The 20,257-nt window shown below is 41.4% G+C and overlaps 1 protein-coding gene across 3 annotated transcripts in view; it reads left to right on the forward strand.

The window, feature by feature from the left end:
• FNIP1 (folliculin interacting protein 1) overlaps positions 1 to 20,257 on the forward strand; it is a 100,374-nt gene that overhangs the window by 32,298 nt on the left and 47,819 nt on the right. For 2 of the 3 annotated variants that reach the window (XM_056575078.1, XM_056575080.1), the window contains exon 2: positions 17,733 to 17,859. In XM_056575078.1, the coding sequence (XP_056431053.1) occupies positions 17,733 to 17,859 (127 nt within the window). Of the gene's footprint in view, positions 1 to 12,816; positions 12,946 to 17,732; positions 17,860 to 20,257 lie in introns of those variants that run through there. The other variant, XM_056575079.1, reaches the window with a different exon arrangement.

Below are 20,257 nucleotides of genomic sequence, written 5' to 3' on the forward strand. Positions count from 1 at the left end.
CTTTAATTTCAGGGTATTTACATCCAAATCAGGTGAACAGTGTAGGAATTACAGCATATGTGTCTCCCACTTGTTAAGGGACCAAAATAATAAAAATCATAAATCATACTTTCACTTTTTAATACTTGGTTGCAAATCCTTTGCAGTCAATTACAGCCTGAAGTCTGGAAAGCATAGACATCACCAGACATTGCTGGGTTTCATCCCCGGTGATGCTCTGCCAGGCGTCTACTGCAACTGTCTTCAGTTCCTGCTTGTTCTTGGGACATTTTCCCTTCAGTTTTGTCTTCAGCAAATGAAATGCTCATGATCGGATTCAGGTCAGGTGATTTGACTTGGCCATTGCATAACATTCCACTTATTTCCCTTAAAAAACTCTTTGGTTGCTTTTGCAGTTTGCTTTGGGTCATTGTCTATCTGCACTGTGAAGCGCCGTCCAATGAGTTCTGAAGCATTTTGCTGAATATGAGCAGATAATATTGCCCGAAACACTTCAGAATTCATCCTGCTGCTTTTGTCAGAAGTCACATCATCAATAAATACAAGAGAAGCAGTTCCATTGGCAGCTATATATACCCACTATGCCATGATACTACCACCACCATGTTCACTGATGAGGTGTATGCTTAGGAAAATATACCTTTCCTTCTCCATACTCTTCTCTTCCCATCACTCTGGTACAAGTTGATCTTGGCCTCATCTGTCCATAGGATGTTGTTCCAGAACGGTGAAGGCTTTTTTAGATGTCGTTTGGCAAACTCTAATCTGGCCTTCCTGTTTTTGAGGCTACCAATGGTTTCCATCTTGTGGTGAACCCTCTGTATTCACTCTGGTGAAGTCTTCTCTTGATTGGTGACTGTGACACACATACACCTACTTACTGGAGAGTGTTCTTGATCTGGCCAACTGTTGTGAAGGGGGTTTTCTTCACCAGGGAAATAATTCTTCGGTCATACTCCACAGTTGTTTTCCTTGGTCTTCCGGGTCTTTTGGTGTTGCTGAGCTCACCGGTGCATTCCTTATTTTTAAGAATGTTCCAAACAGATGTTTTGGCCACGCCTAATGTTTTGGCTATCTCTCTGATGGGTTTGTTTTGTTTTTCCAGCCTAATGATGGCTTGCTTCACTGATAGTGACAGCTCTTTGGATCTCATCTTGAGATTTGACAGCAACATATTCCAAATGCAAATAGAAAACTTGAAATTAACTCTGGACCTTTTATCTGCTCATTGTAATTGGGATAATAAGGGAATAACACACCTGGACATTCAACAGCTGAGAAGCCAATTGTCCCATTACTTTTGGTCCCTTAGCAAGTGGGAGGCACGTATGCAAAATGTTGTATTTCCTACACTGTTCACCTGATTTGGATGTAAATACCCTCAAATTAAAGTCATATAGCAGACAAGAAAAGAAAAAACAAAGGGATACGCGCCTCTGGTGAAGTACGTCACAGTAATGTGCAGGAGGTAGATGGGAAAACCACTTACCAGATGGTGTTGTGCTCAGAGCACAACACCTCAGAAGACATTTAGATAGAGATATGGAGGGACATTTATCAATGTTTGCTTATGTATTCTTTTTTATAGTAATTTTTTCCTTACTTTTTTTTTGCTTATGTGCGACGTATTTATCAACTGGTTTCAGCCTGTTGATAATTTTCTTTTACGTAAGCAATTTTTCCTTTTTTACTTTGGTAGTAGCTTTTTCTGCTCCATGTTTGAGCTGGAGTAAATTTAGTCAATTTTTAACGCTGTTGCGACTTTTTTTTGCGCAGTTGCGACTGTCGCAGTTAATAAATACCTGACTACCCGTAGTCCATTTTAAAATTATTACTACATAGTAAATTTTAGGAAAACTTGCTTTTCTCGCTTTCCAGTCAAAATGTCGCACGAAAAATCGTGTAGTCGCAGTTGCGACAATTTTGCGACAATTATAGTAAAGAAAACCTGACTAAACCCGTTGATAAATGTCCATAATGGAGCCTGCAGCCTCAGCTCGTCCAGTCCTAGCTCCGCTGGTCCAGTGGGAAGGCAATTCAGTAAAAAAAAAGTAAGCTTTTTCTGGGCGCTGGTTCTCCAAGATGGGCTATTTTGGAGAACCAGCGCCCAGAAAAAGCTTAAGCTCAAATTAAAGCTGATAATCTGGAGTTAAAGCACATCTTCCATCTTGTTTGTTTCATTTCAAATCCATTGTGGTGGTGTATAGAGCCAAAAATGTTTGAATTGTGTCGATGTCAATATTTATGGACCTGATTGTATATCTAACCTCATACACATGTATGTATGTATATATATATATATGTGTGCATAGTGAGGCAGACAGTGACAGGATTGGTGGTCAGGGATATAGAAATATATTTCCCTAAATATATCTATCATACAGTGACCCCCCGACTTATGATGGCCCCGACATATGATCATTTCAACATATGATGGCCTCTCAGAGCCCATCGTATGTTGAGGGCAGCATCGACATATGATGCTGCTGTGTGTTGGGGCCATCGTACAAACAGCTATCTGACAGCGCTGACAACTTCAGCAACTGACAGATAGTTGTTTAATGTGCCTCGTGTGCCCCGTTCTGCCTCCTGTTACTCACATGCTGTCCTGCTAACTCACGCAGGCTTCCACTGTGAGCTCCGTGTAAGCCCCGCCCCCCCAGAGCAGCCATAGCCAATAGCCTGGAGCATCTTGCTGCAGGCATCCAATGAGCTGCTGGCTGCCCTCCCCTTCCTTTCCTATAGAGCTGTAGGATCGTAATGGAGGACATTCTGTCCCCCCTGAAGGTATTTAAAGAACTGTACAGTACTGTATGCAATGTCACACATCACATACAATACATATACACACTATACACCCCATACATCAATGTTTCCCTATCAGTGTGCCTCCAGCTGTTGCAAAACTATAACTCTCAGCATGCCCAGACAGTCAATGGCTGTACATGCATGCTGGGAGTTGTAGTTGTGCAACAGCTGGAGGCACCCTGGTTTGTTAAACACTCCCCATACGCTCCACATACAATGGTCATCCCAGAACCAATTAGCAGTTTCCCATAGAGATATGTATTCAACATACAATGGTTCCGAGGCCCCAGAACCAATTACCATTTTTACATAGACATATGTACTCAACATATGATGGTTTCAACATATGATGGTTCTCCTGGAACCAATTAATATCATATGTTGAGGGACCACTGTACATATCTGAACTGCAAAGAACCCTTTGCCAGGAGACAGCATAGCTAGAACAATACTTCTCAGGGTTCTCAAATGAAGGAAAAAAAAAAGAAAAAAAGGCTGTTCCCTTTGAAATGTGTTGTCTACCTGCAATACTAGAATACTTTGACTATTATCACTCTCCTGTGATCAATCTTTGATACTTGGTGAACGCCCTGCTGGCGCCTATGAAGTATTCGTTCTCGCTCTGCTCTCCTGGCTGAGGATCCTCTGCACTTTATTGCTCTTCCCTCTGTTGGGCTACGGTTGGATACTGGCTGCCACAGTATGAACTTGATACATTCTCTTTTCGGTGTTCCGTTCGTAGTTTTAGGTGAGTGCATATATTGACTGGCCATGATACCTGCACTCCGTAACATAGAGTGCCTGCTCGTTCCATTTTTCTCTGTCAGATTGTTTAGTCATGCGTATCTACCAGTTTTCAGGAAGCACATCTGTCATCCAGGGAAAGCTGGGTGACATATGTAAAATCCCATAGCCGCTAAGGAACCTTTTGTTAAAGTCTGTTTTTGGGCCTGTTTTTTTATGGAATAAAGGGCAGGTTAGTTGTGGGAACTTTCATTCCTTCCTGGCCAGTACAGGTTTTCAATGTGGCTCAAAATCAGCACAGGTTCTTAAAGGGGTTCTCCACCATAAGGTGATTTTAGTAGTACGTGCCTGCCAGAACTGGGTATTATCTTTCTCAAACTACAAGTCCTATAGTTTGTAAGTGTGAGGTCACTTTCGATGCACTGCAACCTGGGAAATTCTGAGACATGAGTATTTTTGTATGCTGTTAAAAATAAATATTGGGGCGATAATCATGGAAGAATTGCAAGACCACCATCACACACAGACACTATATTAGGAAAGAGGAAGAGAATAGGTCAGCTCACCCAATGTAGACCAACCGTGGCACGGACAGGTGCGGAGCTCACCACAATAATGAGGAAAGAAAGGAATCCAGCACGGTATATTCAAGCAGATTGTGCGGTTTTATTATAACTTGCAAGCAGTACACGAGAGGCATGGTGGTGACGCGTTTTGGACGGTGGCATCCAGCCGAAACGCGTCACCACCATGCCTCTCTTGTGCACTGCTTGCAAGTTATAATAAAACCGCACAATCTGCTTGAATATACCGCGCTGGACTCCTTCCTCTCTTTCATCACTATATTATGAACTACACTAACTTTACAGCCCCTGTAGCATAGTCAAATAAAAAAAAAAATCCTGTAATACCACTTTAACCTGTTAAGGACCAAGGACGTACCTGTACGCCCAGAGTCTGCTCCCTTTCTAGAACATGGGGCCATGGCCTCTAACAACGGCTGGGACCCCTGGCTAATAGCGTGTGACACTGATCGTGGTGCCGTGTGCTATTAACCCTTTAGACGCGGCGTGATTTTTCCCCCCGTTTCGCCGTAGATTGGGGTCATTGATGTCATTACAAAGTAGAATTGGTGGCGCAAAAAATAAGCCATCATATGGATTTTTAGGTGCAAAATTGAAAGAGTTATGATTTTTTTAAAGGTAATGAGGAAAAAATGAAAGGGGAAAAACCTCTGGTCCTTAAGGGTTTATACAACTGGTTACTGGGCTTTAAAGCAAGGTGTAACTCTGCAGGCTAAGGCTGTAAGGACCTGAACCTCTGATGGGAGTTGGAGTCCTGAGTTTTGCAAAAAGGGGACATTTGACTTATGTGCACAACACATTTTAATGACCATGTTGTTGGGTGGCCAGTGGTACACAACCTGTCCAGATAAAGACAATTGACTTTGAGCTATTGCTTCCACAAGCAGAATTTACTGTATTTTTTTGTGCCTGAATTTATAGGAAAAATTTTTGGCATGCTGAAAAAAAAACCTCAGGAGAAGCCTTATTTTAAACTTCTCTCTTCTACAGTCTAGCTGTACTCCCATTCTCATTCACCAGCCGCTCCCATGCTAATGGGTTTTCATTCCCAGTTTATATAAATGAGGGAAGTCCACAACAAATCCTTGACCATACTTCAATAGAAAATGGCATGTTGCGGATATAAAATCCTCAGCTCATGTCACAGAACTATATTTTGCTGCTGATCTTACCTGCGCTGATCCACAGGTAAAATGACAGCAATCTCGCCCTGTGTGATTTCTTCCTTTACTGCTACAGGAAAATAAGGTATTCAGTAAACCATGAAGAACAGAAACAATACCTTCATTGCTATAACAATTACTACAGCTGTCAAAACTGTGAATTAATACAGAACAATTCCATGGAATCGCCATGCCAGACGTTTCTTTCCACACCATCTGCATGCAAGGCCCATCGTACCCCTCCTCATCTGCTCGGAAGATCTTCCTGTTTCCCAAGGCCTGCGTGCCATGGCATTTGAGGACAGCGGCAAACATTTATTTGGCATAGGGTCATATTGTTAAATCTGATCTAGTCACGAGCCAAAACAAGTTATTTTGCCAACATTAACATCAGTTGACATTTCATGCCCGAAATCCCAACCAAATAGAAGAATCCCACAGCACTATAGTAATAACTTATAATAAATAATAACAAGGATGCCAGGCACCAGGCTGAATTTACAAGGTTTTTCTTTTCTAGATGAGTTTCTCATAGGCCCAGATTTATCAAATTGTGTGAGAAAAAAATAAAGTGATTTTTCCCACAGCAACCAATCACAGTCCAGCTAGCGAGCTCTGGTAAAGTGAAAACTGAGCTGTGATTGGTTGCTGTGGGAAAATCTCTCTCTTTTTTTCTCTCACACAGTTTGATAAATCTGGGCCTATATTTATTATGTAGGTCCATACGGTTACAATGATACCCAATATATATATATATTTTTTTATTTTACTACTTTAAAAAAACTACATGCACCAAAATTTGTATGTTTAAAATTGTCCTCTTCTGACCCCTGTGTCTTTTTTATTTTTCCGTATATGGGGTGGTATGAGTGCTCATTTTTTGCTCTGTGATCTGAAGATTTTATCGGTACCATGATTGTTTTGATGGGACTTTTTGATAACTTTTTATACATAACATTTTTTTAGGGTATACAAAGTGACCATATGCAATGTTGGACCTTGGAATTTTTTTACGTGTACGCCATGGATCGTGCGGTTTAATGAACATTTGTATTTTTATAGATTGGAAATTTAGGCACGCGGCGATACCACCTATGTTTTTAGATTTATTTTTGTTTACATTTTTTTTTTTTTAAATGGGAAAAGGGTGGTTATTCAAACTTTAATTCAGGAGTGGTTAAATCACATTTATTTTTTTTTTTTTACATTTATTTTTTTTTTGTAGCCCCCATATGGGACTATTACATTTAATCCTTTGATTACATACAGTAATCAATGCTCTGACATAGCATAGCATTGATCAGTGTAATCTGTGCTCGATTGCTCCAGTCTGGATCTCAGGCTTGGAGCAATGGAGTGACGATCGCTCAGCAAGGAGCAAGGTAAGGTGCCTCCCGCTGTCCTCCCAGCTGTTTGGGACGCTGAAATTTCACCACGGCGGTCCCGAACAGCTCTGCCGAGATACCCGGCAGTATTTTCTTCCGGTTTAGATGCCACGATCAACTTTGATTGAGGCGTCTAAAGGGTTAATACTGGACATCTGCCCGATCGTCAATGTCCGTTATTAGCCGTGGGTCCTGGTTGCTGATAGCAACCGGGACCCAGCAGGTACGAAGCGCGCTTCACTTAACAGGAGCCGGCCATGGGCGTAAATGTACATCTGTGGTCGTAAAGGGGTTACCTTCTTGCGCTTTCCTGTGCCGGTGGAATCGCTCTCCCGTCCTCCGGCTCTGGTTTTCTTCTGGCTTTTGTGTACACTAAGGGGAGACCTATCAATGTCAGTGTGAGGTAGAAATCATTTAAACAATGTCGATTTTGCTCAAACATAGATATTCCTTCATGTTTCTACCGTCCGACACAGTGGTACGTGCACTCCTCGGTGTTCTATATTTGCGCAATATCTGTTGCGCAATAGTAAATTAGTGTGTAAAGCATATTTCTTCCTACGGTACACGAGCACGTAGAGAACATCGGCAAATATTCTATGAAAAAAGATGCAATGGAAGTCACTGCGCACATTTTTGCGCAAAAAATACACAAGAAAAAGGGGTAAACTCAATGATAAATGTCCCCCTAAGACATTAGAAACATGATGTGGACTGTATGAGGAGAGTTGTAGGTAATCTTAAAGGACAACTGCAGCGCAAGATACAAGATAGGGGATAAGTGTTTGATCGCGGGGGGTCCGACAGCTGGGACCCCCGCGATCTCCCTAACTGGGCGCCGCCATTAGCGCTCCTAGTGAGCGCTAAGGCGCGTAGCGTCGACCTAGAGGTCGACGGTGACGCCCGTCTCAATACAATTCTATTGGGGGAGGCGGGGAGGCACGAATGCTGCCTCCCCGCCTCTCCCATAGAGAAGTATGGAGGAGGCATGCCGGCCGCAACGTCATGCTGCGGCTGGCACGCCCCCTGCACGGGACAGCCGCGGCCCCGTACAGGAGATCACAGGGGGTCCCAGTGGTCGGACCCCCCACGATCAAACACTTATCCCCTATCCTGTGAATAGGGGATAAGTGTTAATCACGCTGCAGATGTCCTTTAACTGTATGTTGGGAGAAGCAAAATGTGTGTTTGTAGACATTAAAGGGGTACTCCGGTGAAAACCTTTTTTCTTTTAAATCAACTGGTGGCAGAAAGTTAAACATATTTGTAAATTACTTCTATTAAAAAATCTTAATCCTTCCAGTACTTATTAGCTGCTGAATGCTACAGAGGAAATTCCTTTCTTTTTGGAACACTGACATCACGAACACAGTGCTCTCTGCTGACATCTCTGTCCATTTTAGCAACCGTGCAGAGCAGATGTATGCTTAGGGCAGCATGGTGGCTCAGTGGTTAGCACTGCTGCCTTGCAGTGCTGGGGACTTGGGTTCAAATCCCACTAAGGACAACAATAAATAAAACGTTATTATTATTATAATAACGTCAGCAGAGAGAACTGTGCTCGTGATGTCATCAGAGAGCATTCCAAAAAGAAAACCATTTCCTCTGTAGTATTCAGCAGCTAATAAGTACGGGAAGGATTAAGATTTTTTAATAGAAGTAATTTACAAATCTGTTTAACTTTCTGCCACCAGTTGATTTAAAAGAAAAAAGGTTTTCATCGGAGTACCCCTTTAATTCTGCTACATGGAAAAGCAGTTTATTCTGCAGCTATAGACAGTCCAATTAAATGGTTGTCTCAGAGTGCCTGATAGAAGGTCCTTTGTCTCCCAGTACCAACTGGTATTATGTATGTCTGTTCTTTTATATTTTTTGTGAATATAAACCGTCTTGTGTGTGTGAAGAGTGATTGTAGGGAAGTAATAAATATTTGCTGTATTGTATGTGACTAGTAAAAGCAAATCATACACTGTACTGTCTTTCCAGTTTTATGTAAAACATGAAAAAAGTTGTAGTATAGAGTATCCTTTTGAATATTCCTTGAAATATTTGAGATCTCTCCTACTTGGAGACCAATATTGCTACCTCCATTGTGACACTTGTTGAGCTTGGATATATATATATATATATATATAATTTTTATTTTATTTGTGTCAGTCTGAATGCCTTTGATAGTTATGATGGTGGCTGTAGACATCACGGTAATCACATGCGGTAACCATTCGCTTAATTTGTACTTTTCACAAGTTTGTGGAAATTTGGGAGAATTGACAAGTATTTGCAGCTAGAATGCTGAATACACAGGTTTGCAGCATGCAGTTCCAATGTAGCTCAATCGTAACATGTACTGGAATTCTAAGAGTGTACACGTGCTTTTGGTTACCTTGATCACAGGTTCAAATGTTCCATAAATTAGCAGTTTCTTAAAGGGGTATTCTGGTTCTGAACAGGCAATTGAACTTGCCGACCCCAATTCTGGAAGTGCTGTGCAGCGAGATCCGTTAAGGATAGGGTCACGTGTATCATCATCTGCACCACAATTTACACTGCAGAAAAATCTCCCTCACCGTGGGAAATACGCTGCGGATTCTGCTATAAGCAGGCCCAGCGCGGGCATGACTGTGACGCATAGGCCCACCTCCAAACCTTACTGCACACAGGGCTGCGATGGGGTAGCCCTGTGTGTCTGCTTATAGCAGAAATATCGCAGCTTGAAATATCCTGCGGATGCGCTACGCGTGATCCTACCCTAAATGAGTTATCCAGCTTAAAAAAAAACCCAGCTGATTTCTTCAAAAACTGCACCACAATGTTTGGAGCTTGTATGTGGTATTGCGGCTCAGTTTCATACAACTAAATAAAGCTAAGTTGCATTACCACACACAACCTGCAGACATGTGTGGTGCTGTTTCTGGAAGAAATTAACAATATTTTTCTATTGCTGGAAAACAAATTTTTTTTTTTCAAATCAACTGGTGTCGGAAAGTTACGCAGATTTGTAAATTACTTGTATTAAAAAATCTTAATCCTTCCAGTACTAAGCAGCTGCTGTATTCTCCACAAGAAGTTGTATAGTTCTTTTCTGTCTGACCACAGTGCTCTCTGCTGACACCTCTGTCCTTGTCAGGAACTGTTTTGTTTTACAATCTTTTTATTGGGTATAGCAAACCTCTCCTGCACTGGACAGTTCCTGTTATGGACAGAGGTGTCAGCAGAGATCACTGTGGTCAGACTGAAAAGAACAACAACAAAGAACTCAACTTCCTCTGGATCTTACAGCAGCTGAGAAGTACAGAAAGGATTAAAGGGGTATTCCAGGCAAAACCTTTTTATATATATCAATTGGCTACGGAAAGTTAAACAGATTTGTAAATTACTTCTATTAAAAAAAAAAACTTAATCCTTCCAATAGTTATTAGCTTCTGAAGTTTTCTGTCTAACTGCTCAATGATGATGTCACGTCCCGGGAGCTGTGCATTATGGGAGGATATCCCCATAGGAACTGCACAGCTCTTGGGACGTGAGTCATCAGAGAGCAGTTAGACAGAAAACAACAACTCAACTTCAGAATCTAATAACTATTGGAAGGATTAAGATTTTTTAATAGAAGTAATTTACAAATCTGTTTAACTTTCCGGAGCCAGTTGATATATAAAAAAAAAGTTTTTTGGCCTGGAATACCCCTTTAAGACTTTTTAATAGAAGTAAATTACAAATCTGTTTAACTTTCTAGAACCTGTTGATTTAAAAAAGAAGAAAAAAAATGTTTTCCACCGGAGTACCCCTTTAATGGAACCAAACTGCAATACCGCCCTCAACCTAAAGACAGTTGTGGTGCCTAGGCATAGAACCCTGGAATCCTTCTTTACTGAGTCTTTGAAAAAACTCTGAAAATTCGGAAAAGCTTCCAGACTTTTGTTGTCTTTGTTCTTCCATAACACTCTTCATAGTGTGTAACTGAGATCAGGAAGTGTTGGGAACGCTATTTCTACAGTTCCTGTTTATTATTGTTCTCTTGTGGTTTTGGTTTTACAGAAGTTTTAACAGCCATCTAAGACTTCCTCTTCTTTTTCCGGCAAGCTAGGATAGAGGTCAGCGCAGCACATGACTGCCAGGTCTGTTATATTTAGCATTAGGACGGTCTGTGTGACAACAAGGACCAGTTGTCTTATTGCTTCTAAATCACTTTATTAGGATTAAACTGTAAGGCTATGTTCACATCAGCATTCTGAGCTCAATTGGGAGCTCTGTTTACTGAGTCTGTTGAAAAAACTAGATTTTAGCATAGAAAAAAAGCTCCTGCATGTCAGGTTCTTTCCCCCCACTAAAAAAAAAAACAAAAAAAAAAACGGGCATCTGATGGCCCTTATTAAAACGTAATGGGACCTGTCAGGTTCCATTGGTGTCTGGTGTCACAGCGCCCACCCTAGTCCCGTTATCAGCAGTTGTAACCGAGCTCTACAACGCTGATGGAAACGTAGCCTAAGACCAAGTAATATGTGTGGAATGTCTGGCCAGAAAACACAGGTGGACGTTAGGCACATTTGAATAGGGGATAAGATGTCTGATCATGGGGGACCAATTGTGATCTATGCTGCGGCTCCCCAGTTATCCAGTGCATGGATCGAACTTCGCTCCGTGCCGGATGACTAGCGATCACAGCTGCCACGCCCCCTCCATTCATGTCTATGGGAGAAGGCGTGACTGCTGTGTACTAACCGTCACAAAAGCGTTGGCACCGAGATCGTGGATAACATGTCTAGGGGTGAAGTAGCCCTTTAAGAGTTTAAACCTATGAGCAAGTTTAATGTAAAATAAACATACATTGGAATGTTCACATGGGCGGATCTTTTGTGAGTGGCCAAAACCCGCAGCGGAAAATCCACAGCAGACCCCATTAAAGTCAACGTAATCTGCGGTGGATTACATTGCAGAAAACTCTCAAAAGATCTGCCCATGTCAACGTACCCTTTAGCTGGGAATGGGGATAAAAGCATTGTATATTCATTATACCTGCTGTGTGAGTGTTATGTATCAGCGTTCGTTTGTGTGTATGGCATTTGTAGGTACACATAATGGACTTTTACAATGTAGCTATATATTATATATATGTCCCAAGAAGAACAGCACCACTGCTCCAATGTTATCAATAGTTAGGTGCAAAAAGATCGCAGCACACAAAGGTGTAGTGTTTATTCCATCCTCTTACAATCCGTTTCTGGAGAAAGGCGGCGTGAGGCTGTGGAAACGTTGCACTGATTGTAAGAGGATGGAATAAACACTACACATTTTTTTTTTTTTTTAAATACTTTTTTTGTGTGCTGCGATCTTTTCCTATGGATATATATATTTTAGTGTTATTATTATAATCATGTATTTATTTTAAGTAACGGGGCCTTAATATGCTTGTATATCGATACAGTGAACAAATATGCGTTTTAGTAGTAATTGGACGCCTGAGGCTGCTAGCTCCAGTTTCTAGCTATGAATTATCTATCGAGTGGCTGAAATGAAGAGAAAGCATAGCTCCCATTGGTTGGCAGCTGTGTCTGGGATCCAGGTGGCAAGTACTGACAGCTCCGTGTCACATGGCAGCTGTCAATGCCTGCTTTTCTACTTGTCTGGGCCACTACTCAGCAGCACTGACTGCAGGCATCCTGCTGCTCCCAAGAATGTCACCCATGAAGCTGGGGAATCAGCGGGGACAGAATTACAGCAAAGGCATCTTCATCTTACAGCCCCCTCACTCCCCTCACTTTGAGCTGTCTGACACTTTTTGGCTGAGGAGGTGCATAGTCACAGTTGCCAAGAGAACCTAGTCAGGTGGTTGAAGACACATGAGATTCATTTAAGAAGCAAGAGAGAAGCTGGGCTGGCACAGGGCACAGGCGGCAAACAGTTGTGTCCCTGCTAATTAGTACAGTCCGTGGGCATCTGCATCATACACCCGAATCAAAGAAGAACCCGACTCCACATTCGGAGCTGCTTAAATGGCCCTCGGTGCTGAGGTAAAGACTTTGTCGCTGGCAGCAGATGTTTTCAAGGTGGCTCTTCTGATCTGGATGGTGCTCTGCTGCTTCAAACCCAACATGGATAGTGTATTGTCCAAGCCACAGCTCTCTGTCCGTCACATGCCAGCCGTTCTGATTTGGTTGAATATAGGTTATTGCTATTTTTAACCGCTTCTCAATCCTTGGGTAATTTTTGTCCGAGACATTTCAGGCAAAGGTGACGCTGCAGACAACACAAGATGCAGTCCAGGTAACTAAAGTTAGTTATAAATACTCTGTGACATGAATACCCTTTCCTATTATCTCTAGGCAATTCCTAATAATTCAATTCTAGTAAAAAAAAATATATATATATATTATAAATTGCTATTTTAGTAAATTTCATAGTGACATTCCTAATAAACACCTATTAGAGTGTTCTTCTATGTTTCTGCATATAGGGAATAACATTTACTTACCAGGCAGAGAAAGTAGATAAGCCGCTACGATCTATAAATACAGTAAGTGCGTAGATTCTTTAAATATAGTCTTTGACTTTGTCCATCAAAGAGAAGTATCTCTAAGCAGAGTAATGCAGTCACAGATACCCAACCACCCCCATGGCTTTGTCTGCACGCACCAAGAGCATGTTTTATTAAGAATTCCAAGAAGTCAGAAGTGCACATTGCCATGAGCCAATGTGTAGAGACTGTGATAAAGCGCCATCATATGATCACAGGAGATAATGACTATTCTCCAGACACAGCTGCTCTTCTAGCTCTTTTTTTATTTTATTTTTTGTTGTCTCTTAATTATTAGTTATAATTTGCTCTTATTTTTACTATTAACAGTGAAGGCAAAAATGATTTGTATATTTCCAACTAACAGTGATAATTTAAATTTTAAGATGAAATAACAACAAAAATATTCAGAAAACCCCATTTAGTTGAATGATTCAGAGGTTCAATGGCATACTTCAAATGGGCCTGTACATGTGATTTCTTGAGCAGGGGGACCTTGCAGGCCCTGCATGATTTCAGTCCTTCATAGTTTTTTTTTTGTGTTATCAATTTGTTTTTTTTTCGTGACTATGGTCCCAGCTACCTTGAGATCATTGACAAGATCCTCCTGTGTAGTTCTAGGCTGATTCTTCACAGTTCTCACTGATCTTTTAAACTCCACGAGGTGAGATCTTACATGAAACCCCCAACCAAGAGACCCTAACAGTTATTTTGTTTTCCTTCAATTTGTGAAAAATCACATCAACTATGGTAAACATCTCACCAAGCTGCTTAGAGATGGTCTTGTAGCCTGTTTTAGAATTTTCCATTTCTTATTTTGTAGCTCTGTTCACTCATGCATTGGTGGTTCCCGTCAGGGTTTCTGTAACTTTTAACAGAAAGAACAGCTCAGCATATATTGATATTCTTGGTGTTTAGAACAGTGCTTCCCAACCTTTTTCTGCTCGGAGCACCACTTGGAAAAAATAGTATATGGGGCACCCCTACAAAATAATTTCCACAGAAAGTCAACAAATAGCTAAAAATAAGCAGTGCACAATACCTGTATATATGTTGGCTATGTAGATTACAGGGCTGCTATATGCAGGGACTTACAGGTGATGTCTCTGATCGGAGTTGTTCACGTTTCTTCTCTATCTGGGCCAGGCCATCACTCTTCACCGCAGAACCTGCAATACAAATAGATTAGGCTCCAAATTTTTCAAGCATTCTCCTTCCCTTTCACCCCACATTTAGAGTCCCAAACGGTAATAATTCTGCTACTAGGTAGGTAAGTGGGTTGATGGGGAGGAGAAGGACTGTTTGGGAGGAGTAGGATGTTTGTCCCAGCTAGGTAGGACGTCATTGTAGGAATATTGTCCCAGGCAGGACGGTAGGACCCCCTTGTAGAAAGTGTGTCTTAGGTAGGACCATCTTGTAAGAAGTTTGATCTAAGTAGGTAGATATGTAAGACCCCCTTGTTGAAAGTTTGCCCTTGGTAGGTAGGTATAATCCCAGCCATTTTTTTTTCACACCTCTTTTTTAAAAGCTTGTTGTAGGTAGGTTGTAAGTTTCATAGGCAGGTAGTAAGTTTGGTAGGTTGGTTGGTAGGCAGGTAGACAACCCCTCCCCAATACCCAACCCCCACCCAGATGCATTACCAAAAGCTATCTCTGCCACACAAGATGGTTAAGCATGTTGGAGAGAGTTGCGTTAGTAATATATGTAGGGGTTGGCAATAGAAATGTGCTCCCAGGCCATCTTACCTGCAAGCGGTAGCAGCAATCATGACTCATACTGCCCAAAATCATGTCCCTGGCTGATTTAAAGGGGGAAAAGCCATCAGCATTTTCCTACTGGATTGTTGTGGCACTTCTGGTGGAACTTTACGACACTCAGAACGCTGCGTCACCATGTTGGGAATCACTGGTCTAGAATTCTGTTGGAAGCTAAAATTAATCTTATTAAAGTAAATGGGCTTTGTCAGTAACTATGTGGATCATTATAAATCCATGCTGGTCATCTTTATATTTGCATTATTTCAGTCATTATTTGGGCATAAGAAGTGTCTTTAGCACAGTGTGAAAAAAAAAAAAATGGCTGAAATTATACTTTTTTTGAATATGGTTTTAAGTGCAGCTCAAGGAAGGGAAAGTGATTGCCATCTAAAAAGACCCAGTGCATATAGACTATTTTTCAGGGGGTAGCCATTGGGAAAACATTTTATGCAAATTAGTTTTCTTCCTTCTTGAGAAGACTTAACTCATGTTCGCCAAACCAGAGTGTCCTCCAAAAGGAAGAATCACCCATCTGTAGACAGCTAGACCCTAGTCAGTGTAGAGCAGGGTAATGGTTATCTGGAGCAGGGAAACAAACTGTGAGGTGAGCCTTACCATTGTGGCGCCCCCTGTTTTTTTATTTTTTTATTTTTTTTTATTTATTTTTTTATATTTTAATGTTTTACAGCATTTAAGCCCAAATGAAAGATGAACTGAGCAATATTTTTATATTTATTTTAACATGAACTCTCAATACAAATGGTGAAGCACATAGAAAAAAAAAAAAAAAACAGGGTGCTAAAGGCTACAAACTAATAAAATTAACTAAGTTTTCTTACAGGTCCCCTTTGCTTCGCCCCAGACATCTTATCCCCTATCTAAAGGATAGGGGTTAAGATGTCTGATCGCAGGCAAAATCTCTCCTGAGCTCCGTGCCTGAAGACTGGCGTTGCAGGGGTCGGAGGATCGTGATGTCACTGCCCCGCCCCCTCGTGACATCATGTCCCACCCTCTTAATGCAAGTCTATGGAAGGGGTCGTGGTGGCCGCCACGCCCCCTCCTATAGACTTGCATTGAGGGGGCGGGGCCGTCACATCACAATCCCCAGGCCGCTGCATCACCAGTCATCAGGCACGGAGCGAAGCTTGCTCTATGCGCCAGATCATGGGGGCTGCAGGAGAGATTGCGAGGTTCCCAGCGGTGGGACCCCCGCGAACAGACATCTTATCCACTATCCTTTGGATAGGGGGATAAGATGTCTATGGGCGGAGTACCCCTTTAAATCTTTGTTCCCTAGGCTATCATTTCAGTGCCTTTTTTGTCTCAACCAGAATAACCAAGGACACATAAACTGAATATAATGACGTTTTAGTGGCAGCGGCTTGTACACTTGTTGCTAAGTTAAAGGGACCAAGGCTGCATATAGTTTAGATTTAGGGGAATTGAAACACACAAGAAGTCACAGACTGGGAGTTAGGGTTTATTCACACCTCCATTGTTATTTCTGTTGTAGCCCCCAACCTCCAACACAGATGTCAACAAGGAGATATATCATGGGGGGGGGGGAGAAACTTAGCCCCTATCAAAAGTATAGGAGATAAGTTTTAGATCGTGGGGGTTCGACTGCTGGGGCCCCCACAATCTCCTGTACGGGGCTCCCGCTCTCCCCGGAAGTGGTGCATCACAACCCCCGTACAAAGCAATGGCCGACACGTCCCCTTGATATATTTCTATGGGAGAGTTGAAGTAAGTTCCTTTTAAGACAGTGGAAGAAACATGGCCCTCTATAATATACAATGGTCTAGACTTGCTTGTGGTGTTGTGGTGTCAGCTATACGTCACGGATGCAATATATAAATTGCACTTTATGTAGTATTCATCTTTATTTCACGACGTTCCTTACTACTTTTAACTCAAAATTGAATCATAAGTATAGAATATGTCCTCTCAAAATAGAGTTGCTTGTTAGTCATATGAGCCAAGTGAGCAAGATCGGAGTCAACCGGTTTCTACCTTGTTGAGGCTCCAACTAAGATATTTATTTAACAGGAGTATCACAACACTCATGCTGAATGCCAATGTCCTCTCTTTATGGCAGTAAATGACACCCACCACTTTTATGACCATGAACTGAGGACATCATCGTACAAAATGAGTTTAATGATGACTTCAGGACATGTTTTTTTCCATCGGCATCTTTCATATCTGCTTTATGACTTCTTTTTCATTTGAAAATAGGATTGGTAAATGTTTATCACAAATGACTTCCGGTTGTATCAGGTTTGTGCATGTGGTCATTTGCTTCAAATATGTAACATGGTCTTGTGAACGACAATAAAATGATCCATTGGGTAGCTTTTGTAAGTTGCATTGTCCCTTGAGTTTGCCATCTATTGGGTTAGTTGTGGTTCTCATTCAAAGGCATTGGTAGGTACTGGGATCACTACTTAAAGGTGTATTCCACTGGCCACGCCCCCTCAATGCAAGTCTATGGGAGGGGGCGTAACGCCCCCTCCCATAGACTTGCATTGAGGGGGCGTGGCTGTGATGTCATGAGGGGCGTGACCGACCCCTGCAGCGCGAAAACAGCTTTCGGAACTAAATGTTCCAGTGGAGTACCCCTTTAATGCAATTTTAGCAGGTATCTAAAAACCTAAAGTCCATTATTTATACATATATATATATATATATATATATATATATATATATATATATTCTATAAATTCTTCTAAATGTAATTTAAAATCTAAATGTAATTTTGTTGTTCCTTTCTTTTATAGCTGGCCATCATATGAATTTGACCCAAGCCAGATCCGCCTGGTCGTCTACCAGGACTGTGAGAAGAGAGGACGGAATGTCTTGTTTGACTCTAGTGCCAAACGCAAGACAGAAGATCTGTCGGTGTCGGTGAGTTGCTTCTATTATATGTATATATATGATTATATTCTTGTAGGTTACAGAAGAGAGGATCTTCAGGTTTATTGCCATCACATGCCATGTCTCTTATTTGATACTTTATCACTTAGGTGAGATTTGTACACATTCTTGCATTTCCCTTAGAGGAGAAAAGCAAGTGGCTTTTATGGATGTTTACAAATGTGAAAAGCACTGAGCAAATAAGAAAATCCAATAACTTTCTAACCACAGTGTTTGTTAGAAAATAGTCATTCACTGTCAGTAGATTACACTCCGCATTGTTTATCACTATGTTCACTCCTGCACTAAGGCTTGTTGTTGGGGGTGGAGGAGAAGATTGCACCCCACCTTTGATAGTAAGCATGCAGCCCTATTCTTAGACATTATAATTGAGGCCATTATGCATTATGAACACAACCAGCAGTTGCATACCGGAGACCTCTCTGTGTAGTAAAACAAGCTAGGCTTCCTGGAATGTGCCCTGCACAATTACTGCCACCTTGGAAAGAATAAAATATAAAACATGTTATGTAACGCCTCTCCAAAGAACACCTCTTTTAGAGGATCACCTTCTAATCCACACCAGATTTCCTGTGAAGCCAATAGGTATCCATCACTTGGATAGATACACAGGTGTATTCTAAAACTTACATTTTATTTAATCTCTTTAAGGGTAGGGTCACACCTAGCGCATCAGCTCTGTATTTCACGCTGCGGATACACTGACGCCAGTCACTAGCGGGAGCTCCCGGCTGTGGCTGGGTAGCCCTGTGTGTCTGCTTGTAGCAGCGGATATACTGCTGCACAACTGCTACGAGCAGACACACAGGGCTACTCGGCCACAGCAGGGAGCTGGCTCTAGTGATTGCCGTTGCGCATCTGCAGCGTGAAATATGTGCTACATGTTACTCTACCCTAAAACTATATGTGTATAGATGAGCAGCAAAAAGGTTATTAAAAACAAGCTGGACAGTAGTTGTAATGACTTGGGTATCGCCGATTGATTGGTGCAGATCACACACACATGCTAATTATAATGTGTTGGTATCCGGAATTCCAACAACTTACATCATGTGGCTCCTGATCAATGAAAACAGTTGGAATGCCACATCCAAGTCACCTCCCCCCCCCCCCCTCCCCCAACATGTCTCACCATAACAATGGCTTCTTCAGAGGACTGGGATATAGCATGAATGTGACATATTTTCAGTTCCATCATTATTATGCATACTGACTGTCTTCCCATCGAAAACTATTATTACGTAGTCTGTAAAAATTCTTACACAATTATTTTGTGCCTTTTTCTATTTTAACACAACAATAATTTTAAAATTTAGTGGGTACGCCAGCATGTACGTGTCCTAAAATTAACAAGGTGGGCAGTGAGTATTTTCAACCTTACAATTAATAGTTATTAAGTTAGACAATAAACTAATATTAGTGAGTTATTAGTTAAATAATAAACTTTTTCTATAATTAACATTAATGTAGTAGCTATGTATCATGATGCAGAACAAGAACAGTTGTTAAAGTGGGTGTGAATGTCCTTTTCTGCAGACATATGTACTTTCTGTAAGCCAGGTTGGACCTGGAATACATATGCGACTTTTAAATGGAGATGCAACTTTTTTTCTTAATAAATACATGACCACTGCAAAGTAAAAAAAAAAAAAACAGATTTCAGAAATGTGCTTTGGATTACGCTAAAAAAAAATCTACAGAGCTTGATAAATCTCCTTCTATGTCTTTAACCAGTTCTAGTTAATAGAGTATATAGACAAAAACATCTGACATATGAGCAGTATATTAAAGTTACACCATTGATCAGAACGGCCAATAGCACTCCCTGGTTCTACCACCCGATTGCCACTGATGATATTTTCCTGGATCAGCTATTTCCTGCATACTGACACAATTCAATTATCTCCGCCTCCAGCCCAAATATTTTTATGCAGGTTATTCCATGGTCCTTATTGGGAATCCTTTTTTTATTAGGTTGATTATTGCTTCCATCCGCACCATCTGCATAAGCCCCTAAAAGGAATTGTCATTTTTGGCAGCTTTCATGGATGTTTCGGTTGATTGGTTACTGCTGTAAACACCAGTCAATCATATTGGCGTTTATGTGATCTGCACCTGATTCTACATATATCATTCCCAGTCAGAAGCCAGAATATTTATATAAAAACCCAGGGCCATCACTTCTTGCCAGGGCTTCACATTTTAATGTTGATTTGTAGTTTGGAAGTCGCTGACATATGGTATCCTGAATATGCTGACTGCTGCCCTGCCTGACTTCAACTATTCCACACTAAGGATCATGTGGCCGTGAAACGAATTGCTGTGTGAACCTGGTGGTAGTAGAAGATAGCACCTTGGGACCTTGTCA

This window comes from Hyla sarda, chromosome 4 (genome assembly GCF_029499605.1).
Source record: "Hyla sarda isolate aHylSar1 chromosome 4, aHylSar1.hap1, whole genome shotgun sequence".
In the NCBI taxonomy this organism is placed as follows: domain Eukaryota; kingdom Metazoa; phylum Chordata; class Amphibia; order Anura; family Hylidae; genus Hyla; species Hyla sarda.